The 20,246-nt window shown below is 37.8% G+C and overlaps 1 protein-coding gene across 1 annotated transcript; it reads right to left on the reverse strand.

Annotated features, from left to right (window-relative positions):
• Window positions 1–11,484: 11,484 nt before the first annotated feature.
• LOC103590436 (toll-like receptor 1) lies at window positions 11,485–13,853 on the reverse strand. Its single transcript, XM_008572663.1, is given in 5 exon segments — window positions 11,485–12,791; window positions 12,794–13,043; window positions 13,045–13,303; window positions 13,305–13,598; window positions 13,600–13,853. Coding segments are annotated over 5 exon segments (2,364 nt in total).
• Window positions 13,854–20,246: the final 6,393 nt, after the last annotated feature.

A 20,246-nucleotide genomic window follows, 5' to 3' on the forward strand; every position in this document is an offset into this window, starting at 1 on the left:
GCTTAAATCCCTTCTCCCTCTACTGCATGCTAGTGGCATTACAGGGTACATAAATTCACAAACTTAGAGCACTTTTTAAAAATTGTGGTAAAATATACATATCATACAACATACCACATTAACCATTTTTAAGTGTACAATTCAGTGGCATTAAGTACATTTACACTGTTGTGCAACCATCACCAGTATCCATCTTCAGAGCTTTTTGATCATCCCAAACTGAAACTCTGGTTCCATTAAAATATAACTCCCCATCCCCCTTCCCCTCAGCCCCTCCCTGGTAACTACTATTCCATTTTCTGTTTCTGTGACTTTGACTGTTCTAGGTACTTCATGTAAGCGGAATCGTACAGTATTTGTTCTTTTTGACTGGCTTAGTTATGACATACTTAGCATAACATTTCCAAGGTTTTTCCATGTTGTAGCATGTATCAGAATTTCCTTCCTTTTTAGGGTTGAATACTATTCCATTGTATGTATATACACATTTTGTTTATCCATTCATCCATCAGTGAGCATCTGGGTTGTTTTCATCTTTTGGCTCTTGTGAGTAATGTTGCTGTGAATATTGGTGTACAAATATCTGTTGGAGTCCCTGCTTTCAAATCTTTTGGATATACCTACAAGTGGAATTGCTGGATCATATGGTAATTCCATGTTTAATTTTTTGCAGATCTGGCATACTGGTTTTCCACAGCATCTTAGAGCACTTTGATGGTGCCTTACTTCAAGGCTCAGGTCAATTATCCCACCCATCAAATTCAGTGAAGTGGCCAAGAGGTGATGAGAAGGAATAAAGGAACCGTGGTTCATAATTTCAGCAAGCTCACTGAAAGAGGGTGGGAAGGATTAGCTAAAGGCCTTGTCTTGAAGTGAAGTCATAAAATAAGCATGGTATCTTTTTATGTCGATTGCAGAGTACACATCATTTTTTTTTTAAGCAACACTTTTTGAAGTCTTCTTTATACTTGACTTAAGATTAAGGTGATGCTACTGGAGATGAAAACTTCTAAATCGATTTGTCCATAAGAGAAATGGTCAATTTAAAAATGAATAATTTCAATAGGTGTGTGTAAGTGTAAAATTGAGGAGAGGTGTGGGTTCTTAAAATAAGAATTTCTTTCACAAATTGTTTTTTTTATTAAAAGTGTAATGCATGTATTTCTACATATATTATAGGGGGATCACACACACACAAAAAAAAAACTGTATAAAAACAGACAAAATCAGTGTGATCATGTTCACCTAAACATACACAAACATATTTATATTACATATACACGTGAAAACAGGGGCTGGGGGCACACCCATCAGGAGTGTTGGAGAGGGTTTTCCTAGCTTGTTGGATAGACTAAGCTCTAAAATCTTTTTTATGTCAAAAATTTTCAAACAACTATGATCAGCCCACTCACAGTGTATATTGCCCTCTCAAGGAAAAATAATCAGTTGAAGTTTTTGTTGTCCAAAGACATAGTCTTCCTTTTCCCAGAGACCAACATGTTTAAACCCTTTACTATCAGTTAATGGAATTTTCTTTACTTATTTTTAAATTTATTTACCAAAAACAAGTTGAGCCAAGTAAGGGAGTAGTGTTCTGTGTCATTGCATCATCATCACTAAAGCTTGCTTTTACTCCCTAAGTGTAGGAAGTATTGCAAACGAGGTACTGGCCAATCCACAACCCCCATAGAACACAGACATTATTCCCATTCGACAGATGAGGAAGCTGGTTGAGAGAGAGCAAGAAACTTGCCCAAGGTCATCATCCAGTGAGAGATTCAAAACCAAGTCTGTCTGGCTCCAAAGCCCACAATTTTGTCACTACTCCAGGTGCCCAAGAGTTTAGGTACTGCTCCCTCTGTCTTCACTTGGGATATTTCTAAAATCTTTAAATCCTTATTCACATTAGCAACCAAGAATAGTATGCTCAGAACCATATGTGCTGATAACTTTAGAATGTAATTTTTTTATTCCTGTAAAAGACTTTTCCCTTCCTCTCTCTCTTTCTCTGTCTCTCTCTCTCTGTCTCCTTTTCTCTCTGTTTCTCTGTCTCTCTCATGCACACACACACACACACACACACACACACACTCACACACACTTCCCTTATGCCTTCCAATGAGTCCAGACTTCTGCCTTCCATATTTCTGCCTACATACATGAGTTGCAACAAACGGAGAGCCTTGGGTGACCTCAAGCAGATGGAGGTTTATTTTGAAGATGCCAAACAAGCAAGCACAGCAGCAGGACAGCCAGGCCTCACAGAGACCTGGAACAATAGCTTTTCGGGACTCAGAAGCAGCGCCTGTGGTCAAGCCATCTTGTACCCGCTAAAGTGGGTGTGGGCTGTTCCCCACGCTGGCTACAACTCGGCTTCCCTTTGACTCTTCCTCAATTTGCTTCCCTTTCTATTCCCAGCCTCTCTTTATTGCTGCCTTTGCTTCTACATATTTCTTTTTACAGTCTTTTTTGAGTCTCATGGCTTACAGTCAGGGCTGAGGCTCATCCTGGGGACACTTCCCCCAAGATGAGAAATATAACTGGATTTTTTGTTTCAACATCCAAAATGGAGCATCTCTGTAGGCCAGAGGACTCAGGAGCTTCTTGATAGTCTGCTGGCCTATTTCATGTCTTGCTCTTGATAGGGCCTAAGGCCCTGATCCAGGCAGGTAGGAAAGTCACATGACCCAGGGCTGCTTTCTCCCCAAGGGCATTGAGGGCTGACTCAGAGTCTAGTAGCGAGCATGTGTTAATAGCATAAACCTCCTCTACTTTAATTATAGGTATCTATAAATGAAAATGGTGACAGAGATTATTTTTTCTGAATCATATTGCTTAAAAATAAATGAGTCCAAAAATTCTCACATGGTTAGGAAATTCAAATAGTTTATCATTCATTTACTACAGATGTTGAGCATAAGGAGAAAATTATAGTTCAAACAAATAAATTAAAATGGACCTAAATATGTAGTGGGAACCTAAAGACTTTGAAGAGATTTAGTAAATACTTTATTATGCAGCACTGTCCTCTAGAATACAGAAATAATGCAAGCTACATAAGTAACTTTAAATTTTCTAGTAACCACATTAAAAAAGACAAAAAGTGTGAACCTAATTTTAATACAGTAGTCCCCCCTTATCCACAGGGGATACTTTCCAAGACCTCCAGTGGATGTCTGAAGCTTCAGATAGTACTGAACCCTTATATATTGTTTTTTCCTATACGTATTTAACTATAATAAAGTTTAATTTATAAATGAGACACAGTAAGAAATTAAAAATAGCTAATAATAAAATAGAACAATTAAACAATATACTGTAATAAAAGTTATGTAAATGTGGTCTCTCTCTTTTTCTAAATATATTAACACTTTCAGGCCACAGTTGACCACAGGCAACTAAAATTGCAGAAATCTAAACCATGGATAAGGGGACCACTGTAATATATTTTGTGTAACCCTCTATATTAAAATATTATTTCACAAGTATTAAGTATAAACAATTGTTAAGATATTTACAATGTCTTTGAAATTTGGTGTATGTTTTACATTTATAGCACATTTCACTTCAGACTTGCCACACTTCAAACTCAATAGCCATATACGGCTAGTGGCTGCCATACTGGACAAGTAGAATTAAAGCCTTCAGTTAATAAATGACCTTCTTACAATTAGCCCAAAAACTGGAACTCTAATTCACCCATAAAATTTTCCCTAGTTATGCCAAATGTTGATCTTTCTCATTTTTCATCTCCCAACATGCTAGCCCCGACTAAGCACCTGCCCCCTGCTCACTTGGTGAATGATCCCGCTGTAGAAACATCTCTCAGGACCTGTGTCCTCAGAAATTTCCCAAAGGCTTTAAAGACAGGAAAGGAAAAATGTCTATATTAGGGATGGGGGAGAGAAAAGGGAGAATAAACAAATATTAAAGAAAAATTAAAGAGGAAAAGGGAGAAATGGACGGGAAAAGCAGAAAGGATAGAGGATCAAAAATATAAGAAAGAATGTGGATAACAACATGGAAAAAGTTGGGAAGGAAGACAGAACAGGAAGGGAATGGAAACAGAAAAAAGGGAGAAAATAAAATATACAGGCTAAAGAAGGAAGTGCCAAAGGGAAACAAGAAGAGAGGAAAAGGGCCAAGTCTGAATTTCTCATCCAGGTGTAGTTGTTACTATAACTTATTAATGAGTTGTTTAGTGTTAATCTTAGGCAGAGTCACACAACTCAGTTATGTAATAAACATCCTTAAGACGTGTCCAAATGAGGAATTCCCTTGGATTTCCTTGTTTGCATCTAAACCATGTGCCATTGTTTTGATTGAATATGAAAAAAATTACACATGGAATCATGCTTACTAAGATATTTTCAATACATTCAGTGCTCTGGTAGAGCCAGCTTGTATCAGCTCGTGAGAGCAAATTTTTAATTTTCAAGAATATTGTGAGCCCGTTGTTTAAAACAACTATTGTCAAAAATTAAATTACATATACTTGCACTTTAACTATATTTAAAACAAAAGTAGTAAGTACTCAGAACTCGTTCCTTCCCAATTATTTTACTATGTATTTACTATTATTATGCTATTGAGGTTATTTACATCCACTGTATCTGTATGGTGAAAACACTATACAGTGGTATATTACTGCACATCTCCCTCCAACTCCACCTTCAGTGATGTCACATTGGTGCCCTGAAACTGACCATGGTGGGAGTATTTACACCATGAAATTGGCAAACACTATAAACCAGGCCTTTATTTATTGTTTTGCTAATTTTCTAGACTCATGAAAGTAAAGGAGAAAATGTAAATACTTTGCCAGAGCTTTTTTTTTTTTTTAGATTCTGTTTTTAAGTATTTACCAACACACCACTGCATTTGATGTCATTTAAAACTGACTTTTCTTAAAAAAGGAAAGCATTTCTCTAATTTAAGTGGCTCACTTTTTTAAGAGCAATATTTTGGCAGAGATTTACGTAAACACTTTTCAACTTTTGGTTAAACTACTGTTCAGTGTTTATAGTATTATGACCTATGTAAATATTGGGGCATAGCTAAAAACTACATTAAGAACTATGATTACAGTCCATGATTACACTGTTTGTTTGTTTTTTCTCTAGTTAATATTTGCCTTGTGTTTTATTTTGTTCATTTTCTATGTACCTGTGACAATTTCCTCCACATTCTCAAATAGCTCTCAAGTCAAAATTTTTATGTACTCTCAAGTCAAAATTTTTATGTACTCTCAAGTCAAAATTTTTAGGTAATCAAATTTATCAAGTAAACTATCACCTCCTTCAAATGACCTCTGTCATCTTGCTCCAGTACGGATTGGATGCTTTCTAGGACTAGAGCAGAGCTAACACCCTCCTACTTTTACTTGCTGCCATTCTAGAAAGTCCTTGCTCCTCTCTCCTGTATTGGATCTCTTGTTTCCTGGAATGCATAGCATCTTCTTTCTTGGTTTTTGTCTGTTATAGTGGAACACTTCCTCCAGTAGCTTCCTGAGAAAGAGTACACCAATGATTAATTTGGAGGGGGAACTCGAATGTCATGCCTTATGTTTGATTAATTATTTGACTGGATATAAAGTTCTAACTTGCAAATAATTTTCCCACGTGATTTTAAAGATATCGCTCTATTGTTTTCTAGCTTCTAGTATTGTATTGAAAAGTGCAATGCCATTTTGATTTCTGATCTTTTGTACGTGACCTAGTTTTTTTCTTCTTCTTTTTTCTTTCTCTCTTTCTGGGAGCTTTTAGGATTGTTGTCCTTGGTGTTCTAAAATTTCAAGAGAAGATACCTTGGTTTGGGGATAAGGGGGGACTACTGTATATATTGTTCCTCCCCTCTTTTTCCAGGTTCCTAAGCATTTCCCTATGGAATTGCCTCTACCTTCGGTACCAGACCTAAAGCCTTCTCAAATAGAACTTCTTGGTTCTGCCCAGGAATTAGATAATAGTGCTTGTTCTACTTAGCTATTTGATGGATATTTTGCATTTCAATATGGAAATCAGGAAAATAAAAAAGACTCCATAATCCAAAATAATTGGAGAGATGAACAAACTCCTGGATCTGCCCATGAGCTGAAAGTCTGCATAATCTTTCCGTGGAGTCCTGCTGCATCCTGCACACATCACTGGAGCTGTTAGGAGATTCATGTCCTTCAGTGGAATTTCCCTGTATTATTTTTTTGATAATGTCATCCCCTCCATTTTTTCTATTTTCTCTTTCTGTGATACATATTTGATGGATATGGAACTCCCAGACTTAGGCTCTTATTTCTTATATTTTCTCTTGCATTGGCAATTAGTCATTTTGTTCTAATTTCTTAGAAATTCCCTTAGCATATTTTCTTTGGGGGAGGAGGCTACCAGATTAAGTTCCAAGAAGTACCTGTACCTTCAAGTTGTCTTGGAGGCCTGCCTTGACTATATTACCAACAGGTAGCTCTCCTGTCCCCTTACTCTCAAAGACATGTAGCTTGAGTTGTTGATGACCTTTGATAATGGATTTTTATTAAGGCTTGTTATCCACTTGTATGGCTGTTTACTTTGGGAATTTGAGAAGCGACCATGTCCCAGGTTGAGGATGAAGTTCAGCACAGAGCTCTGGAACAGCCAAAGAAGGCAGTGTGACCTGGTCCAGAGTGACAGGGAGCCACTGGGAGAGGCAGCCAGAAAATTCAGCTCTTCTCTGCAATCCTCAGGAGGGACTGCTGTCCTGTAACCATGCAGGTTGGGGACTCGAGTGATTTTATTTAAAATGAAATGAGAGTGGTAGCCCAAAACTAGAAACCTTGGGGACATTTGGCTGAATTAATGAGGCTGAAATTTTTCATATGTTTGTTTTCTGACTGAATTCTGTTTAGAACTGTTCATCCTCATTGCCAATGTATCAGTTGGGATCTTAGTGCTTTTCTATTTTATTCTACTAATTCTTTATCTATATAGATATATAGATATAAAGAAAATTTTATCTGTGATGTCTGCTGCCAGTTTATTCCCCAATTTCATATTTCCACATTTGCCATTTTCAGTTGTTTCATTAGTTAGTTTGCCCATCTGCTTGTTTCTTTTAACATAGAGCTGTTTTCAGTTTTTATGTAGTTAAATTTTGTCTCTTTTCTGGTTTTATTTAATCCTAGAAAGCCCAGGACAATCTAGATCGAACATGATGAGCAACTCGGCTGCAGTTCCACATTTGGACGTGTTAGATAACAAGGATAATAATAATAATGACATAATAGTAATAATGGCTAACACGTATTGAAGCTTTGCTTTGTGCCAGGCATTGTTCTACAGACATTACATATATCAACTCATTAAATCCTCCTCATTTTACATCCAGGATAACAAAGCAGAGAGGAAGTACATAACCACCCAAGGTCACTAGAAAGAGGTGGAACAGGCACAGTTCAGGCTGAAGTGCTCTGTCCTGGGATGCTCCTTCTACCCACTGTGTCTGCCACTTCTAGACCAGACCCTGAGCTAAGTCCACTGTACCACTGATTTCTTACAACCATATGAGAGAGGTATGATTTTTATGCCCATTTACAGATGAGGAAAAGGATGCTGGGAGAGGAGAAGAAACCCATCCAAGGGCACAGAAGTACAGAGAAATTGAGCCAGGATTTAGTCCCGGAATGCCTGTGTGCAGAGCCCAGCTTTACAACCTTTATTCTCTATTGTCCCATGTCTGATGGAGACCGAGTTTTGATCTCCTAAGCCCCATTTTCTTATTTGTTGGTTGTAAATTTTTCAACACAGAAAAATATAAAAACAAAAGCAAACACCAACCCCAGGCAAGCAGTGATAATGTTTTTGTGTATTTCACCTAGACTTTTTCTATGCATTTATTTAACATGGTTGAACCATACTGGATCAATTTTGCATCCCATGCTTTTCATTTATATCGTAATATAAGCATTCTTCTATGTTAATAAAAGACTTCTTATACATTTTTAAGTTGTGGTAAAAAACACACAATATAAGGTTTACTACTGTAACCTTATCTGTTATTTTAAATGGTTGTAAAATATGTCATTTAACGAGTACAACACATTCCTCCATTGTTGGAAAGCTGGAGTGTTTTAAATTTTTCACTGTTACCAATGACCCCGCATTTAACATACTCGTGAATAAATATTTGTCCACATTTCAACTTATTTCCTTAGGATAGATTCCTAGAAGTAGAATTACCAGGTCAAAGAGCATGAATATTTTAAAGCTCTCAATATATATCGCCGAATTACCATGCCCTCCTGTTATCACCATATAAAATGCCCATTCCCCTGCAGTATCGCTAATACAACAGGCTGATAAAATGGAATTCTGTTGGTCTCAATTTTCATGAAGTTCTGTCGAGTGAGGTGTGAGCCTAGACAACTGGTTTTTGACCTACTGCTGATCACCCATCCACCTCTAGCCAAAAAAGGGGTTGGAGAGGCTGAGAGGAGTTGTGAATTAGAAGAGGATTTTGGAGAGAGGTTTTGGTGTAATGAGTTCCATTCACCCTCAAGAAGGATGGGTGGGGGTGTACTCCCTCTTACCTCAATCCTAGGAAAAGGGGCTCCAACAGAACCACGTGGAAAGCTTGCTAAGTGAACTCTGTAGTTTGGGGGACATATTGGACCAATCTTTAATTCATACCTGGAAATCTAAGAGTCTCGGCTAGCTACTGTAAGGATGCATTTTACAAATAATGACAACTAGGGTTAGAAAGTTTAAGTAATTTGTCCCAGGTCATTTGCAAATAAGTGGTGAATCTAGACTTGAAACCCAAATCTGATTCAGAGCTTGCATATTTACACATTCTGTAATACTTTCTTTCATTTATCTGTGAAATCTTTCTTATTTTTCTTACTATATATTTATCCATATTTTGACCTGAATTCTTCATTTCATAACTTGGAATTTTTTGGCAGGAGACTCCACCAATATTAATTCAACCTCTCTAGCAGCCTCCTTAAAACTACTCATGAAATCAGCTATTTATGAATAGGATTATTCTATTTTCTCAAAATCTTGAGTTTGTTAGATAAACTCTAAGTGACTTTATGCCTCCCTTCAGGGATTTTTGTTAGATTTACAGGGTGTTATGGGTTGAACTGTATCCCCCAAAATGCATATGTTGAAGCCCTGAACCCCAGTACCTCAGAATGTGACCTCTTTTGGAAATAGGGTTGTTGTAGATATAATTAGTTAAGATGAGATCATTAGAGTGTGCCTTAATCTAATAAAACTGGTCTGGTATTCTTATACAAAAAGGTGGGGGCGGAAACTAGATACAGAGATAGAAAGACACAGAGGAAAGACAACGTGAAGAGACACAGGGAGAAGACGGCCATCTATACATCAAGGAGAAAAGGCCTGGAACAGATCCTTCCCTCTCTCCTCTCAAAAGGAATCAACCCTGCCAGTACCTCAATTTGAACTTCTAGTCTCCAGAATTATGAGACAATAAATTTCAGTTGTTTAGGCTGCCCAGTCTGTGGTTCTTTGTGACAGTGGCCCTTGAAAACTAATACATGGCTGCTTGCTGAGCAGCTGAAACTTGATTCTGAAATCTTGAAATTCAATACAGGAACTGCAGTCCTCCAAAAGAAAATGGGAAAATCCAGTTCTGACAACTGTTGCAACTCCACTACAGAACAAGAGTTCTTGTATTTTTGTAGCATACATTTTATGGTTTGAATTTGCTTTTTACTATTATACTTCACAGAGGTTTAGATGATGGCTTTCATATATCCCCGAGTTCTATCTCCATATGTAGACTTTCAAAATCTTTGACAACATGGTCTTCATGTAAGTTTCCACACTTGTATCCAACTGTTGTTTTTCAAAAACATCTTGTCCAGTCAAATTGGGACATGAGTCCCAAAACGGGCCTGTTTATTCCTTCAAGACCCAATGGGAAAAAAAATCATTTCTAAGACTTTTTGTTAGTCTAAATAATCTTTGAACTCCATTATATATTTTTATTTCATTGATTTTTATTTTAGTTATTTGGACACACGTAATGTCCACTGATTGACCATTAAGTTCTATAGGGCGAGACTTTTGTGGCTGGCAAGTAAAGTTCAATAATGCTGGGCTCTGCTTGAGGAATGGGTATAGACTATGTCTCATTTTTTTACCCAAGAATAGAAGAGAGGAGTATTTATCTAACAGCTCCCATCCCATAGTGGTCACGGATTGCCTCAGAGGGTATTCCTGGCACTACTAGGTTTGTGCGTGTATAGGAATGGTTGGACAGGCTTCTACAAGCATCCCATGCAGTGGTATTGGTGAAGTCATGGGGCATAAAGTGAAAGATACACAGGGAAGTTATGCCAAGGTGCTGTCGGGCTACACCTGCCAATAGCTGGCTGCCAGAGTAAAAAGTAGACTGAGAGGATGTTTAATAACTATGAAAAATATCTGTTATAGCTCATTTCTTGCACTGCCCCAATCTGCTTATGCCCTATTTTAATAGTTCCCCCAAGAGAAGGATGTTATGTATAGAAACACTACATATCAACTCTATTCTTCTTTCTGATCAAAAGAGCAAAGGCTCTTGCGCATGTCAGTTCATGCAACTAGAAACTCAGCAAGATCTCCAGCCACAGAAAACCGCACTCAGAAGTTCCATCGGTGCTGAGCTGGAACACACTCTTGGTTTGGGTTCCTACAGAAGCAGACTCTGAGACAAGTATTCAACTGCAAGTGGTTTATTTCAGAAGTGATCCCAGGAAACACCCATAGAGGAAAGAGTAGATGAGAAAAAAATAAGAAGGAAGCCAATGGAGAATACTTTACCAAGCCATTTCTACTATGGACAGCCAGAATTTTACCCTGCTGGTATCTCAGGGAGAGTGTAAACTACATCCGAGATTTATCTAAAAGAAAAATGGATGAGGAAATTGGGGTATTTATCCACCAATTCTCTTTCCAATAGTGGTTGAGGGCTGCTTCCCGGGATAGCTCTCCAGCACTTCTGATTGCCCTTTGTGCGGGCCTCGTGGCCAGGATAAACCCCTTCAGATATAGAGCCTACATCAACAGCAATGATCAGCCTTCAACATGCAGAGGTGAAGTGTGTGTGTGGAAACGGTAGGTCACCAACAGCTAAAGAAATCTGTTGCAGAAACCCAGCTACAGGCATAAAAGTCACGGACTTTTCTAATATTGACCCCAGCACGCAGGAACACACATCACTGAAGAGAAAGAGCTGCTTCTCTTGATTTCATGATAAATTCGATGCATTCAGTGATAGCAAGAAACAGCTGAATCCCTCATACATTAGAAATTACTCTTTAAATCAAAATTGTTATTCCATTAATTTTTATTACCACATATAAGTGATGAACTGGGGTCTGAAAGTACACATCTTTATATCCTCATAAACTCGAAATCATGTTTAGAATCATGCTGATGCAAAACAAGGTCATTGTTGGAACTTCCAAAAGCAGCAACATTGACAAGAGGAATATTTTTAGCTCTATGTGTGAGCTACTTCTTTTGCTTGTTCCTTCAACTTAATGTTAATGGCGGCTCTTAGGCTGGCCCAACAAAGTCCATGTTTGCTCTTCTCTTTGAGCCATTCTAAATAAGTACTCTGTGCCATGAGACTTTTGAGCTTGTGATACTTGCTAGGAATGGATTACTGTGGAATGGGTTCCAGCAAGATCAGGATTAGGTTATGAAAAGCTTCTTGAAAGAGATTATGGTGGGCAAAGTAGAGTTCGTAATGGCACCACTCACTCTGGACAAAGTTGGGAGACAAAACAAAGATGGACTTGTAACTCTTCTCAATGCAGTTTATGATATTTTCCACAATGCTCTTGCCAGGAACAAAGTTTCTCTCATGAAGACAAATCCGAATATTTTCTTTTTCTAGGCAAGGTACCAGTTCATTCTTCACCCAGGTAGAATCATGTTCACTGTACGAAATAAAAGCATGGAACTGGAGAGTTCTTTGGAGTTCCTCTAAGGGTATGTTCCTAGCCCTGCGCCGGGTCTGGGTCCACTGACACACCATCCTGAGATACCAGGGCAGATCCAAGTACACGCAGAGGAAGGTCACAGTGACAGCCAGCACCAGCACAGCCGCCCCAATGGTGACCATCAGCAGAGCTGTGTTGCAGGATAATTGAGACACGTGAAAGTCCTTGAGCAGTGTTCCCTTATAGCTTTCTGGGTAGTGACACTTATAAGAATCAGGCCAGCCTTCTACCACTTCACTTGATGCTTGGCCTATATTTTTAACAAATTCTCTTAGCTCACATGTACATTGGAATGGATTGTTGCCTGCTTTTATCAACCTAATCTTGTGGCAGCTCTGGAAGAAATCAGCTGATGGGTGAGAAACTGAATTATGGTGAATGATCAGTACAGAAAGGCTGCGAAAAGCACCACATCCTGGAAGGTCAGTTAAAGAATTGAAAGCAACATTGAGTTCTCGCAAAGCTTCTAGTTTCATGACTTCTTTAGGAATGCTCCTTATTCGATTATTGTGAAGATCAAGTACCTTGACCCTAGGAGGTAAACATCTGAAAACAGAGTCAGTAAGTATATTTGAAGACATATTTAAACTTAATAAGCTTCTGGTCCAAGAGCAATCTTCTTTATTTTCATCATAACTTGGAGAATTCTGGCTAATATCCAATTCTTGTAGAGACTTCATCTCCTTGGTCATATGAACTATATTTTCAAGTTCTTTTAATTTATTCATTTGTAAAGAAAGTGTCTCCAACCTAGTCAGGCTTCCACAATTTTCAAAAACCAAGTCTGTTAAGAGATTATTGGAAAATCCAAATACAGAAATGGGCTAATTCGCGATGGGCAAAGCATGTGGACCATGTGTGTACCAGACACTGTTAAATTTTGGATGTTCATATTTGAAAAGATTCTATAGATGGAACTTTGTGGAAAAGTGAACACATCGCTGACAACTTGGTGTATAGACAAGGCCTTCAGGGAGGTGTCAGAATAATTAAAATCTCTGAAGTCAAGTTGACCCTGTAGTTTCACATTTGAAATTGAGAAAATACTAAATGGTTGTATACCAAGCCAACTGGAGGATCCTAATGAAAGAATTGTAAGTTGTTTCAACATTGTTTAAAGTAAGATTTGATAACCTGGGGTTTGTCTGAAGTTTTGACAGAACATCTAGGAAATAAGAACATTCATTATCACTTTGTACACATTTGATATTAGACAGTTCCAGACTTACTGCAGTGCTGGCTGACACATCCAAAATAAAATGGAATTTTTTGTTTGTGGGGAAAACAATTTTCAGACTTTGTGTTAAACTATTGAAGGCTCTCAGGGCCCTCTTGTTCCCCATAAGTGTCTCCTAAGACCAGGAAAACCTTGCTGATATTCAAATGAGCAATTGGCGACACACTAGATTTTTGTAACTGTGTAGCACTCAACCCCAGAAATTTTAGTTGAGACATGTTACCAAATTCTTTGCATATGCACATGGCATCAAACGCATTAAATGAAAGGTCTAAGTGCTTGAGGCTCACAGTAGGATGGCAAGAAATCTTCCCCAACTTGTCGTGAGACAAATCCAAGTATTCCAATTCCAGGTTGAATTTGAAAACAGATATCAAGATGCTGGAATCTATTATAAGAAATTATTAAAATCCTCAGCTTTGACAGTGATAGGATATCAGAAGTCTGAAGCTCAGATATATAATTTTGTGATATATCAAAGACTGTTATTTCCGGGGATAGGTCTTTGGGAACATGGATGAGACCTGTTTTTGACCTGTCAACTAAAAATTCACTTTCATCAGATAATTGGATTCTGCTCTCAAGTATTAACATGAAGATGATGGCAAAATGGAAGGTGCTAGTCATTTGTAACACTAGACATTCCTAAGGGTAGAAACTATTCTTCAGAGTATCTTGGTACAGATACAGATCCTAAAAACAAAACAAAACAAACAAACAAAAAAAACCCCCACACATTAAATGATTATATTAAATCAGGCATGGTTAACGTTAACAGTAAACATTTATTACTAGAGAACCATAAAATGAAGGCTACATTCTTTTGTGTTACACAGCCTAAAACCAGCGAAATATACATATTGATAAATAATTACACTAGCCCTAATCAAATAAGTTTTAATATGGATAGTGTAATAGGTTGAAGGGTGGACCCCCAAAATATACCTACCTCTTAACCATGTCCTAAATCCCAGAAACTGTGAATGTTAGCTTATTTGGGAAAAGGGTCTTTGCAGAGATAATAAAGTTAAGGATCTTGAGATGGGAAGATCATTCTGAATTATCCAGATGGTCCCTAAATCCAATGACAAGCGTCCTTATAAGAGAAAGGCAGAAGGATATTTGTCAAACACAAAAGAGGAGACAACAAAGGATGGCCATGTGAAGCCAGAGGCAGAGATTGGTGTGATGTACCCAAAAGGCAAGTTTGACACCTTGATTTTGGACTCTGACCTCCAGAACAGTGAGAGAATAAATTTCTGTTGTTTTAAACCCCCAAGTTTATGGTAATTTGTTACAGAAGCCATAGGAAACTAATACAGATGGTACATAGTCAGTCCTTTGGCCCCAAACCTCCCAAGATCATTTAAAACTCCAGCTACGATTCACCTGGTGTACTTTCACGCTTTGACATGCATCTCCCTGTGACTTCCTCAAGAGTTCTCCCATGTGGTGGAATTGGGACTGTTCTTGCATTATCTTTTATTGTCTGCTATGGGTCAATGTGTCTCCCAAAAGTTCGTATATTGGAAACTCAATCTCCATTGTAACTGTGTTAAGAGGGTAGGAAATCCAATTTGAATGGCAGGGCCTTTAAGAGGTGATTAGATTGTGAGGACTGTGCCCTTGTGGATGGATTGATCCATTCATGGAGTAATGGGCATGGTTCTGATGTCTTTAAAAGGAAAGCAAATGAAAAAGTTAGCCTCTTGCTCAATCCATTTGTACCATGTGACACCCCACTTGCCACTGAACCTTGTAGAGAGTTCTCACTAAGAAGGCCCTCACCAGATGCACCCCTCGGACTGTGGACTTCCCAGCTTCCAAACTGTAAGAAATCAATTTTGTTTTCCTATAAATTATTCAGTTTCAGGTGTTCTGCTGTAAGCAACAGAAATGGACTAATATATTGCCGAAACATGGTGTAGGCCTAACTTTGGTCTCATTCAATAGGTAATTCATGATAAAAGGTCTCACAGGAGATCCATTTATTCATCCATTTATTTATTCAACTGCTATTTATTGCTCACCTACTGGCCATGTTTTAGGAACTGGAGATAGAGGAGTGAACAAGATAATGTCCTAATTCTCAAGGAGCTTATTATATAGTAGGAAGATAGAAAATAAGCAAATGGCTGCATTTAATTTCATGTAGTAATAAGTGCAACATAGCGAAATAAAGCAGGATAAATCATAGGTATGGGATAGTGGATGGTGGTGACTACTTTGACTGATTAATTAGAAAAGGTCTGTTTGAGAAGATGACTCTGGGATAGAAATCAGAAAGGAGTGAATGAAGAACGTATGGGAAGATCTGGGGGAAGAACATTTCTAGAAAAGGAAAAGGAAAAGATCCTGACATGGAATTGAGGTTGGTTTGTCTGAGGAAAAGTGAGGTCATATTAGGAAGCAGTGAGCAAAGGTAAGATGAATTAGGGCCAAGATCACACAGGGCCTTGCAGATCATTGCAAGGAGCTTGGGTTCTATCCCAAGAGTGATTAGGGGATGATGAGCACTGGGAGGTTTTGAGGATGGGAGTTGTTTCCTCCTCTATCTTATTCAGAAAACATTTTTCATTCATTCATCAAACATGTATGTATTCCCCGGGAAGTGCTAGACATTGTTCTAGGTTATGCCTATTGAACTAATTATCAAGCCATTCTAGCTCAGATACTATTTTGTTATAACCGTTCCAGTGGCACATGAGAACAGAGTGTATTGGGATGAACCCTAGAGACAGTACACCCCTCACCTCCAGCAGTCCTTTTGGCTGGGGCTGCATGGCTACACAGTTCTTTCAAGAAACAAATTCAACATTCCCTAGAATTGCATTAGACAAGCAAGCCATCAGTATCAGCAAAGTGCCAAATTCCTCTTCATCTGTTCCCTCCCATAATTCAACTCCCAGAAATAACACTGAGTTACAAAGGTTCCCCAAGTTAGACATACAAAATTATCTGTTTTTTGAGCCTTTCCATGGATTTACCCTCTTGTAGAGGTGCCCGATGATGCCTTGGTTATCCTGATTCCTTCTAGCACAGAAGAGGACCTGGAACCCCCATTACACCCATGAAGACTCTGAGCAAGGAAGGTGGGACAGACATTAAAGTTCATGTTAAGAATAAAGGTGGCCTTTTTATGGCTTTCATTGTATTTGACTAAAAGACCCATACATTTCCAAATTCTTCCTCTCCAGCATCCTGAAAGAACTACTCCAACAATAAGCAATACTTGACCACATAAACAGAAGGCAAGAGTGCACCACAAACACTGCTTCCTCACAGGTGATCCAGAACAGCCACTGCCACGACTACTACTACCACAAGGATGGCTCATCACCACAGTAGCAGCCAGGATCACCCTGTAGTAAGCCTGCTGCACTCTCAACTGCATTGACACAAGGAGAGTCACCAAGGGAGCCTGCAAATAGACGAGGAAGTCTTTGTCCTCAAAGCCCACTCCAGAGTGACAGAAGAAACAACTGCTCTACCAGATGACCAGACATAAACATAGAGATACTAGAAAAACAAATAAACAAGAAAATATGACACCACCAAAGGAATACAGTAATTCTCAAGTATCACGCCCCATAGAGCAGGAAACCCTTGAAATGACTGGAAAGGAGTTCCGAGCAATAATCTTATGAAAACTCAAAGAGATTAGAGAACACAATGAAATGAGAAAAAAATAACCAGGGTATGAAGGAGGAATTTTACAAAGTGATTAATACCTTAAAAAAAGAATGCAGTAGAAGTCCTGGAACTGAAGGATTCATTCAATGAAATAAAAAAACACAACTGAGAGCTTAAGCAGCAGGTTAGAGTGAGTCGAAAAAAAGAATTTCAGATCATAAAGATGGTCTTTTTGAAACAACCCAGGTGGGAAAAAAAAGAATTTTTTAAAAATGAAGAAAATCTAAGAGAGCTAGCACACAACCTTAAGTGCACAAACATCCAAATCATGGGTATTCCCCAAAGGGAGGAGAAAGGAAAAAGCATTGGAAACTGATTCAATGAAATAATAACAGAAAACTTCCCCGGTATGGGGAGAGACATGGACCTTCACACCCAGGAAGCTCAAAGATCCCCAGACAGATTCAATCCAAAAAGATCCTCTCTGAGACATATTATAGTCAAACTGGCAAATATCAAAGACAACAAGAGAATTCTAAAAGCAGCAAGAGAAAAGCATCACATCACCTATAAAGGAGCCCCCATCAGACTAACAGCAGACTTCTCAACTGAAACTCTACAGGCCAAAAAAAAAATGAGATGATACATCCAAAATACTAAAAGAAAAAAATTGCCGGCCAAGAATACTATACCCAGCAAGGCTATCCTTCAGAAATGAGGGATAAATAGTGTATTTCCCAGACAAAAACTGCAGGAGTTCACAACCACATGACCAGCCCTACAAGAAATTCTCAAGGGAATCCTGCATCTGGAATCCAAAAAATGATAATCACTGTCATGAATACAAAAGAAAGAAAAAACCCACTGGTAAAACATAAATGCAAATGAGAAAGAGAAAGAAACTAAATCTTAAAAAACCAACAGACATTGAAGATGAATAATAAAAGGGGAAGAAAGGAACAAAAAATATTTTAAAAATCTAAACAAAAAGCAATAAAACGGCAGGAGTAAGACAATACCTGTCAATAAGAACCCTAAATGTAAACTGATTAAGCTCCCCATTCAAAAGACACAGACTGACTGATTGGATTAAAAAGCTAGGCCCAACTATATGCTGTCTTCAAGAGACTCACCTCACCCATAAAGACACACATAAACTAAAAGTGAAAGGATGGAAAAAAACATACCATACAAATGGAAACCCAAAACAAGTAGGAGTGGCTATTCTTATATTGGATAAAATAGATCTTAAAGCATAAAAAGACACAAAGAAGGCCACTGTATAAGAATAAAGGGATCTATCCAGCAAGAAGACATAACTATCATAAATACATATGAACTCAACACTGGAGCACCCAGATATATAAAGCAAACACTATTAGACCTAAAGAAAGAGAGAGACCCCAATATGATAATAGTGTAGGACCTGAACACTTCTCTCTCAACATTGGACAGATTGTCTAGGCAACAAATCAATAGAGAAACACGAGATTTGGACTATACTTTAGATCAATTAGACCTGGCAGATACCTACAGAACATTTCATCAACAACTACAGAACATACATTCTTCTCATCAGCACATGGAGCAGTCTCCAAAATAGACCACATGTTAGGTCACAAATCAAGTCTCAGCAAATTTTTTTTAAAAATCGAAATTATTTCAAGTATCTTTTCAGACCACAACATATTAAAACTGGAAATCAATAACAAGCAAAACTCTGGAAACTATGCAAATACGTGGAAATTCAGCAACAGGCTCATGAATGACCTATGGGTCCAAGAAGACATTAAACAGGAAATTTAAAAAATTATTGCAACTAATGAAAATAAAGACACTTCATACCACAACCTGTGGGATATCACAAAAGCAGTATTAAGAGAGAAGTTTATTGTGATAAATGCTTACATCAAAAGAATGGGAAGACTTCAAATAAACAACATAATGCTACACCTCAAAGAACTTGAAAACAACAACAATCTAAACCTAAAGGTGGTAGATGGAAAGAAATAATTAAGATCAGAGCAGAAGTAAATGAAATAGAGACCCAAAAAACAATACAAAAGATCAACAACAACAATCTAAACCTAAAGGTGGTAGATGGAAAGAAATAATTAAGATCAGAGCAGAAGTAAATGAAATAGAGACCCAAAAAACAATACAAAAGATCAACGAAACAAAAAGTTGTTTTTCTAAGAAGATAAATAAAATAGACAAACCATTAGCCAGGTTAACAAAAGAGAAGAAGGAGAAGAGAGAAGACCCAAATCCCAAATAACAAAAATCAGAAATGAGAAAGGAGACATTACAACTGATGCCACAGAAATACAAAGAATCATTAGACTATTAAAAAACAGCTATACACCAACAAATTTGAAAACCTTGAGAAAATGGATAAATTTCTGGGCACATACAACCAACCAAGACTGAATCAAGAAGAAATAGAAAACCTGAACAGACCAATAACAAGCAACAAGATTGAAGCAGTAATCAGCAGTCTCCTAACAAAGAAAAGCCCAGGACCAGATGGATTTAGGGCTGAACTCTACCAAACCTTTAAAGAGGAATTAATACCAATTCTCTTCAAACTATCCCAAAAAATTGAAACAGAGGCCACTTTCCCAAACTCATCCTATGAGACCAGCATCACCCTGATACCAAAACTGGACAAAGATACAACAAAAAAAGAAAACTACATACCAGTTTCTCTGATGAACACAGATGCAAAAAATCCTCAACAAAATATTAGCAATCAGAATACAGCAACATATCAAAAAAATTATACACCATGATCAAGTGGGCTCATCCCAGTGATACAGGGATTGTTCAACATACACAAATCAATAAATGTGATACACCACATCATCAAGATCAAGGACAAAAACAACATGATTATCTCAATAGACACAGAAAAAGCATTTGACAAAATTCAACATACCTTCCTGACAAAGACTCTCGGCAAGTTAGGTATAGAAGGAAAATATCTCAGCACAATAAAAGCCATATATGTCAAATCAATCACCAATATCATCCTGAATGGGGAAAAGCTGAAAGCTTTTGCTTTAAGAACAGGAACTAGACAAGGATGCCCACTCTCACCACTCTTGTTTAACACATTATTGGAAGTACTTCCCAGAGCAATCAGGCAAGAGAAAGAAATAAAGGGCCTTCAGATTGGAAAAGATGAAGTCAAACTGTCCCTGTTTGCAGATGATGTGATTCTATATTTAGAAAAACCCAAATACTCTACCAAAAAACTCTTAGAGCTGATAAATAATTTCACTATTGTTGCAGGACACAAAATCAACACACAAACATCAATAGCATCTTTACACTCCAATAACAACTTGCAGAAAAAGAAATCAAGAAAGCAAGCCCATTTACAAT

The sequence above is a fragment of the Galeopterus variegatus genome, unplaced genomic scaffold (genome assembly GCF_000696425.1).
Source record: "Galeopterus variegatus unplaced genomic scaffold, G_variegatus-3.0.2 Scaffold816, whole genome shotgun sequence".
NCBI lineage: Eukaryota > Metazoa > Chordata > Mammalia > Dermoptera > Cynocephalidae > Galeopterus > Galeopterus variegatus.